We start from the raw sequence: 9134 nt of genomic DNA on the forward strand, positions 1-9134 counted from the left end.
TGACGACCCACCACCTTCCCTCACGCGGCGGGAAGGTGGTTTTTTTTTTTTATTTCCGGCAACAGCATTACCGGAGCCCAAAACCGGTTACCGTGGCAAATAACCGAAGCCCAAAACCAGTTATCGCGGTTGTCGGAAATAAAAAAAACCACCACCTTCCCATCGGCGAGGGAAGGTGGTGGGTTGTCATTGTGGGGGATGTGGTGGATCACCGGCCAAGGTGGTGGTGGTGGATGTTATCGGTAAGTGTGGTGGTGGTCGTCGTCGACTTAAAACAAATCAAAATATGTAAATCGAGACATTTTTCTTGCACCAAAACTGAGGCGTTTAAAAAGTTTGACCTCTCTAATTTGAACCTTATTAGTTCAAATTATGGATTGCTAAACACCGCCATAAAAAATTATCACCACCGCCAACATTTGGTGTGAATGGACAACCATGCCCTTACTAGTTCACCACCCCTTATCCTCCCTGGGGACCCACCACCCCTTATCCTCCCGGCGACCTACCACCCCTTCCAAACGGCGACAACCACCACATCCCCCTCAATGACGACCCACCACCTTCCCTCACGCGGCGGGAAGGTGGTTTTTTTTTTTATTTCCGGCAACAGCATTACCGGAGCCCAAAACCGGTTACCGTGGCAAATAACCGAAGCCCAAAACCAGTTATCGCGGTTGTCGGAAATAAAAAAAACCACCACCTTCCCATCGGCGAGGGAAGGTGGTGGGTTGTCATTGTGGGGGATGTGGTGGATCACCGGCCAAGGTGGTGGTGGTGGATGTTATCGGTTAGTGTGGTGGTGGTCGTCGTCGACTTAAAACAAATCAAAATATGTAAATCGAGACATTTTTCTTGCACCAAAACTGAGGCGTTTAAAAAGTTTGACCTCTCTAATTTGAACCTTATTGGCCTAAACATCCCCTTAAAACTTTAACCGGGCAATTTTTATGACACCCAATTGAAATATACTAAACAAATTTAATGAAAAGTTACGATAGAGAATAAATTTAAAATATAGTGGTACAATGTGGATTCCAAACAAAAAGAAATGGAAAACCCAAAGTAAAATGGCACAAAATGAAACTACCATTTCTTTTTTTTTAGTCTTGGATTAAAGATCTAAAATTTTTAGAGTCTAATTAAGTCCACATTTGAATATATATTGAAATCTTTGTTTGGTGAATTAAAAAAAATTTCGTTTGTACATGTACATTTCATTGTACACTTCATCGTACGAGTATCAAATTAAAAATCATTAATCAACCCAATCCATGGCTTCATATTATTTGACTTATTTCCCAACATTATAAGAATAATTTCTTCTTAGAACTGGTCAAAGGTATTTTTTGCTTATTTTACTGATTAAATGAGGATGATTATTACTAATGAACAAAAAATTATTTCGTGCACTTAGGTTTAAACAAAAAATTTCAGGAACTGGGGGAGGTTCAATTATCCTCTTTGATTCAAAAAGTATCCAATAACCTCTCTGTTGATCCGTTCCTTTAGTTTTTCCTACTTTGATTATCCTTATCTTCCAAAGGATTTAAAAAAAACAGAGATAGAGTAGCATTTTCAATAATTAGAAGTTCTTAAACATATCTGAGCATTTTTACACATCCTGTAACTAAAAAATATACCAAGTTAAAAAGACAATACAAGAGCAAGGCTAAGGATTACAAGGAAGAGACAGAGCTATCTGAAAAAATACCCAGCAACTTGCCTAGCAAATGAACAGACATGGGTACAAACTGCAAACCAACCAGCATATCAAAACTAAAACACAGGCTTTGCTCAACAATAACAAGAAGCCAGGGGTAAGATAAGAATTATGACAGACTTGTAAACACAGAATCAGCAACTTCAAAACTCTGAACCAGTCTCGAAGACAGCAAAATGAGCTGAAATCTGCAGAAAAGACAGTAGGAAAGGAACTAGAAGTCACTACTCTGAACCTGGGAGAAGATCAGGTTCTAAAACTCAAATCTTACAGAGTATTTGATACACAGAGGCTCACACTGAAGCCAGAAATAACTCTAATAACAGCTTCAAGAACATAAAAATCAACAAGGGATTGCAACCGGGAGTCACCTCAAACCCCTCCTAAATCAGATTTTAGGTCAAATAGGCACTACTACAAAGCTAACAAACCCAAACCCAGTAAACCATCCTTGCTGGAAAGAATATTTCAAAAATAAAGCAGCAACCATGCTCAAGTAGCACGAACAACCAAATATTATTTAAATCTTCATGTTGAAGGGTAACAGAAAGGTGGAAAAATAAAAAGTCTAATAAGGGGCTGCAAGCTGATGATAGTGGAGAACAATAAACAATATAGCAGTTTATGATAAAAGGTCCGAGAGAAAGAAAAGAAAGGGAATACGAACCTGAAAATAATCACGAAACACATTCAAAGTTACGTTATGCACCATTTGTAGCAGTTGATGCAATAACATTAGCAATCATTTCTGGTGTCAAGCTAGGGTCCTTTCGGCGTAGACGTGCAAGAGCTAAAGCAACCACATCAAGAGTCATGGTTTCCTCATGAGTGTCAAAATTCTTTTGCATATCTTGTACTTTAGAGGCCTGGCATTCAAGCTTCTCAGATCTGCTCTGCGTCTCAGCTACTTGTGCAACATGAGGTTGCTTTTCTTTCACTAATTCATCTTCTTCAGAACTCATATTATTCTGCACATCAGCTGTTATGGCACTTTTGATGGACTCCATGACCTCCTTTGGTATAATTAAAGAAGTATCTGCTCCTTTCTCCTTGAGCTTCTTGTGGGAAACACCTCGTCCATGATCTGCTTGCAAGGCTTCCAATCGCCTCATTGATTGCTATATCAAATAAAGAGCCCTTGATTAAAAGAGTATCATCATATAATCACTAAAAAGATTATGAAAATACAAGATTAACAGAATATATACAGTCTTCTTGAGTGTATCATCATCAGATTGATCATTTGTTTCCACTTCTTTCTGGCTTCGAGTTTTCGCAAACGTCTTTCTTTTAGATGGTGCCACATCATCTTCCTGTAACTGAAATATGTCAGAAAGAAAATTTTACAAGATATAAATCTAAATATCTTAAGAGGGATGTGGAATGTCTTTCTCACCATCTGGTTATTAATCACAGCCAAAGGAACAGGGCTAGCTGTGCGCATTTTATCTTGTTCTTGGCGATTTCGAGAATTCTGCAAGCTTGTTTTCTAAAAAAAAAAAAAGACGACGTTTTTAAGAAGGAAAAGTTGAAAAAAAAATGGATATTATAATTAACCAGATCGTATTCCTCATATACCTTTGCCTCGTTAGAATCCCAATATGCTAGAAGTGTTTTAAAGTGTGATTCAGGCACTCTTTTCGGACGATGCTTCAGTCTCTCTTCATAGCTGTCATACTTATAGTAATGGTTTCTTTTGATTCGGCATTTGAAAACCCTCCAAGATGAATCAAGCTTCCCCATTACCCAACCTTTTAATTTTGCTGGAAGGATGTACTTACTCTAAAAGAAAGGATGTTTTAGTGTCAGCAAAAGACAACAGTCACGCAAAGGGAAACTTCAAACTAAATGTTTAAATCATCCCAGATGCCACATAGAGGTTTCATCTCAGGGGTTTTATTACTAATACAAATATTACGTAAAAAGAAAACTTACATTTACAAATTTCCATATCTTCTCCTTGTTTGGAACTTTTTGCCAACTAATGTAAGTTAAAGGTGCCCACTTGTGATTATGGGCAATGGTTCCTAAAAATCTGGTGAGCTCAGATCTTTTAGGTCCAATAGGTTTTCCTTCGTCGTTGCAACAAATAACAACGCGATCTTCCCATTTGCGAGCATAAACATTAGTTAACTTTGACGGCCCTCGGCCCTTTCTATTTTGACCTACCATCCATAAATAAAAAATATTATAAGATCAAGTGACAGATAAGTAATAATCAATTAAAGAGCTTTCGGATCTACAGTACATCACAATCTTCCAAATGCATACAAGATGCAGAAAATCTAAATTCTTCTGAGGATTGCAATTTGGATTAATCACTCAAGAGGAAGTGTAGTACATTGTTTCTCTTTTTTGGAAGAGCCAGAACATGTAAGGGTGAAGATTTTAAATGATGAAAAGATCATTAGTTAATCATTAATACACATGCAAACAAGATCTGGTATTGTAACTTTTGGGTAGATCATCTAAAAAGAGAGAATGAACAATTTAACAACAGCGCCTGAATGGGTATTCCAGAAAATCTGGAACCAGAACTTTTGGATGGTTGCATTCAATAACAGGAAACATAAAAGGTTAAGCAAGCAACGAGGATTGTTATGAGATTGAACAAATTATTAGGAGTAAATATTTCAATAATTTACGTACAAGGACTAAGTTACTGTCTAGGAAAAGTGCTTTCTATGAAACATGGACACCTCAAAAATAAACAAGGCTTCTTTAAGAGACAAGGGGCTCAGATAGTCATTAAGGGACAAAAGAAAACACGGACCTTCATTTTCCGAGAGAGTGGTCATCTCTTGGTTTTCCGATGGATCTATGTCAGAATATTGATGTTTAGATCTTAAGCGATCTTGTTCCGGTATATTTACTTCTACCTCTAATTGATTTGCTTCAGTTATATCCACTTTTTCTTGCATCGTCATGTAATCATCCAATGCCAAAGAAGGGCACAATTTTTGCTTCTTTTTCTTCCTAAGTTCATGCTCTCTAGCCCTTGCCTTCTAGCACAAGAACACCCAATGTAATTTAATTATAAATAAATATCATAAATTCATAAGTACTTGAAAAGGTGTAATAATTGGCTTTTAGAACCTTCTTTGGTACAGACTTCGGTGTTGAACGTACTTCTACTTCAGTAAACACCTCTGGCTCTTGATCACCGTCAAAAGACTCGTCAGCTGAGTCATGGTTATCATCAGGTACATAGTCTTGATCATGCTCACTACTGTCAGTGACTTTCTCCTTCCCTAAAGTATTCAATCTCATGGCATTTTCTTCAATGTTCATTAACCTTTCATAATCTGTCATCATTGGTTCGGTCGATGCAATTTGAGCTTTCTCAAATGCTGAAGCTTTTCCATTCTTAAACATTGTCCATTCCTTTGAGCTATTTAAGAAAAAAAAAATCAGATTATTTGCCAACTTGTTTGAGGAAATCAATAAAATTTTAAAGAAATATAAAGCCAGTAATTACACAAAAGCAGCATGTAAAATCCCTTAGGAAGTATTTCCTAACATAAATGGTATTAATTACTCATGGAAATTTACAATTGTCAGATTAAGACAACAAATATTTTATAAGTTATTACATACGCCATTTAATATGCAGCTTCAGCGAAGTTACTGAACACTGTGAAGAATTCTTCCAATCGTTCTTACTGAGCTTATATGCTAAGTGTGATTAACCAACTATGCAAACTAAGGCCCATACACAGGCCTTCAGCCATTTAGCAGTGATAAAAAGTAGGAGAGACTGAAAGATCATTCAAAGGCTTTGAGTTCCATTCAGTAGTAACAAAACAAAGCTACAACATGTCAGCATTGACAATAGCCTATGATACAGAAATCTAGGAACTGATACTTTCAGAAATTTGCCTTGACAAACAGTATAAAGCAGCCTGCTAAAAAGCTTAAGTATGAACACTGGTTGTTGTTTTCACCACCCTCCCCCACCCCCAAGGAAAAAAAAAAGATATGAAAAAAAGAAAGATTGTAGAACTTAAAGCAAAAAGTTCAATTGGAAAGGCAGCACGCTAACCAATTAAATCTTATATTATAAAATGTTTATTTTGGGTGGTTGCTTCTATCATTACTGATGGACAAGTCTTTCTGGGGTTTTGGGATTTCTAAACTAATACCCTCCCATATCCACACACAGATAGAAAGCATACATAGTAGACTGTAGAAGGCTGGATATCCTCTAGTTATCAAATTTTATCAATATCTAGCAAGTTATAGAGTTTTTAATCAACCTGTTTTTCTTGGAGCCGGCACCATCCTCCTTGTTAGAAACATCAGATGATGATGATGGCTTCCTTTTATGACCTTTGCGCAAAGATAATACTCTATCGTCATCAGAACTACTTATCTCAGCAACGGACGGAGATACTGATGGAGATTTGTGAACACATGGTGTAGAAGATGCTGAATTCTCTTCGGAAGTGGGTGTTTCAGAAACCGACCGGGTTCCAACAGGCTTAGTGGGTCTTGTGTCAGACCCAAAACTCTCTGTATGTGCCTTGATATGAGCTGCACTAGTCGTTTTCAGACCTGAGAGAAAGGGAAGCTATCATTTCAAAGCCAAGAAAATGAAACACAAATATTAATCAAGGAGACGATGCCAACAGAAATTTGAGAATACTTGGCATTGATGAAGCCATCTTCTCTTTATTGATTGTTGTTTCATGACCAGATTGGGCTCCAACAAGCCCTTCACGTTCTTCTTCAAGCCCATAATTCTCCTGTTCTTGGCCTTCTTGCATGACTTGAGTTGTGTGCCTTGTGTCAACCAACTGTGGACCTAAAACAATAATAATGTTTTATTAAAAAAATAAATAAATAAAAGAACAGAAAAGAGCAAGCGTCATTTAAATGAAAAAGGACAAAACAATGTTGATAAGCATATATATCATGTCCTCATTAACTTAAAACAGCCTTGGGTTTTTGGATCATAAATTTTCTCCTTCAATGGAGAGTGTTTGGTGTCCACAGGCAAACAACTCTAACTCAAAACACAATAGTAGCTACTAACTTCAAACCAAACACCCTTTTGCCCAAGTTTTCTTCCGGATCAGTAGCCAGTAACGGCACTAACACGGTAGCACCTTTTTAAAGATATCCCTAGAATCCAGAGGTTCTATCCTATACTCACTCTCTATCGTACTTCTCTACCCTCACCCAAAAATCCACTGAAGTAAGCTTTAGCCATGGGATCGTGAAAATTTCAAAATTATTCATAAATATATAAAGTCCTTTTCAGGAGCTAATAGTGCAGTGTCTGGTAAGTGGTAACTCACAGTACTCTCTCTAGTTGAGTTGCCAAGTCTCTACATCATTAATCTTACAAGTCAACTAGAAAACTATCTTTAGTATGTTATAGACTTATGCCAAATCCTTAGTACATCATATTTTTTTGTAAGTTACTGAAATTTCATCAATTTCCACTTCCAAGTCCTCTAGAACAATTCTGTTGACAAATAACAGCCGAGTATCCATGTGTGGAGAGTTTCTACAACAGGATTGATACTTCTAAACCCAAAGCATAATTTGAAGGATAGGAATACGGAGAATTGGTGAACAACTACCAAAACTTATCTACTTTTGGAAACAACTACCGAGTAAGTTGTATTTAAATAGTAAAAACAAATATACAATTTTTTTATAGATTACATTTGATTAGCACTACCTATTGACGGAATTTATAGCGAATTTCAATAGTGAGGCATGCTTCTCCCTCTTTCTCCCATTAAATGAGCATAGAACAAAATAACTCAATATGAAATTCCTTCCTTCCTCCTCCTCCTTTTCAATCAATCAATTTGAATTTGAAGACCTTAGTTAGTTTTGTGAGTATGTAATCACCTTCCTCTTGCTCTTTCTTCCTTCAATTTTATTCAATGAATAATCTCCAGATCAACCAATTACAAACCTCAATTTGAAATATAAGCTGAATTTGTGACCGATTATCAATTGAAATCCAGGAAACTCAATTAAATACATGAAAGCCTTGAAGCTAAACAACATGATTTAGAATAACATAACAGAAACCAAAAGATAATGACACAAGAACACCACATAATTATATAACTTCAGCAAGAACCAAGTGAAATTCTCATTTTTCCTTGGTAAAAAAAAAAAAAAAAAAACAAACAAACAAAACCTTAAAATTACCTGAACCAGAAGAAATTGCAGCAACTCGCTCCAATTCTAAGATGCGTTTCTCAAAAGATCGAAATCGCTCATTTGTAGCAGTCATTACACTACTCAATTTCCTCTCTAACTTGTCATTCTTCACTGTAATCCTCGATTTTTCTGGATTTTTCTCCTCGAACTTGGTGATTTTTTCCTTCAATTTCTGACATTGCAACCTACAATCAACCAGTTGTCCTTCAATTCTCGCCGTATACTCCCCTAAATCCCCAATTTTCTCATTCAAATCTCCTTTTTGCTTCTTCAAAACTTTAACCTCGTTCGATAAAACCCTAATTTTTCCCCCAAATTCGAGCTTTAACCTCTGAATTTCCTCATTTGCTGCAGATAGTCTCTCTGTTAGATCTTCGCACTCGATCCTTGACTCGGGAAGTTTTTGCTGATTATCGTTGTTGATGAGTAGCAATTCGCCATGATCCTTCTTCAATTGCTCCAATTCTTTGGTTAAATTTCTGTTTTCCTTCAAAGAATTGTTGAGTTTCATAGCCATTTCGGCATTCTCTCTCTTTAACCTCGACACTAGCGAGGAATCCATGGAGGTTTGGAAGGTTGAAGGAAGAATGAATTGCAGTAATAATATTGCTCAAATGAGTCAAATCCACCAAGTATTTAATTGGGTTGTTTTTACAATAAATTTTCAATCACTTTATTTTGTCCTCCGTCCTTATTTGTTTGTAGAGTGACCACAATCTCTGTTCAAATATTCTTGCTTGATAAAACTCATACTCTAAATCCCTAGGATTTGAGGTAAGAATTCTTACCAAATGATTCAAGCTTACTATCCTATTTCCGGTTTTTTTTATTTATTACCTGGTGCACCATGCATAAAATACTATCCTATGTTCAGCTTACTTAATATGGAGTACATACACTTAAAGGTGACATGTGGCATTATTCAACAAAAAAAAAGGTGACATGTGTCAATGAACACATTGATGGTTTGTGTTTTTAAATAATAGGTATAGATATATGTAATTCCTTATATATTAGGATGGTAAACAATTAAAGGTGTTAACGAGCTAAACGTGCTTACAAGCTACTCGATGCTTGACTCGGTCAAAACTTAGTCAAAGCTCGGCTTGAGTGAACTCACTTCAAGTATGGGTCGGCTCAAGATCTTAACAAGGCAAGCCTAAGCTATCCTTGACTCGTGATAACACGATAATATACACATTTTATATACCATATTTGTATGATA

The 9134-nt window shown here is 36.5% G+C and overlaps 1 protein-coding gene across 2 annotated transcripts; it reads right to left on the reverse strand.

Moving 5' to 3' along the window:
• Window positions 1-1565: 1565 nt before the first annotated feature.
• On the reverse strand, window positions 1566-8705 carry LOC110719645. 2 transcript variants are annotated; one of them, XM_021898624.1, is made up of 11 exons: window positions 7898-8705; window positions 6369-6527; window positions 5980-6277; window positions 4820-5114; window positions 4497-4725; window positions 3659-3888; window positions 3302-3505; window positions 3120-3212; window positions 2932-3036; window positions 2391-2841; window positions 1566-1911 (listed from the first exon to the last, which is right to left on the reverse strand). In XM_021898624.1, the coding sequence occupies exons 1-10, from the start codon at window positions 8469-8471 to the stop codon at window positions 2425-2427; spliced, it is 2604 nt and encodes an 867-aa protein (XP_021754316.1). In that variant the 5' UTR covers window positions 8472-8705; the 3' UTR covers window positions 1566-1911; window positions 2391-2424. The 2 variants fall into 2 exon arrangements, with proteins under 2 accessions (XP_021754316.1, XP_021754315.1); XM_021898623.1 differs by having other exon boundaries at window positions 4497-4728.
• Between the last annotated feature and the right edge of the window lie 429 nt (window positions 8706-9134).

The sequence above is a fragment of the Chenopodium quinoa genome, unplaced genomic scaffold, assembly GCF_001683475.1.
Source record: "Chenopodium quinoa cultivar QQ74 unplaced genomic scaffold, ASM168347v1, whole genome shotgun sequence".
Taxonomy (NCBI): Eukaryota; Viridiplantae; Streptophyta; class Magnoliopsida; order Caryophyllales; family Amaranthaceae; genus Chenopodium; species Chenopodium quinoa.

Bases quoted from the DNA above. Each gene is read 5' to 3' on its own strand.
- LOC110719645 (XM_021898623.1), bottom strand. From the start codon at position 8,471: ATGGATTCCTCGCTAGTGTCGAGGTTAAAGAGAGAGAATGCCGAAATG. The intron at 6,278-6,368 runs GTATTCTCAAAT...CCTTTCTCTCAG, and splicing joins GATGGCTTCATCAATGCCAA to GTCTGAAAACGACTAGTGCA. The intron at 2,842-2,931 runs GTATATATTCTG...TATTTGATATAG, and splicing joins ATGATACACTCAAGAAGACT to CAATCAATGAGGCGATTGGA.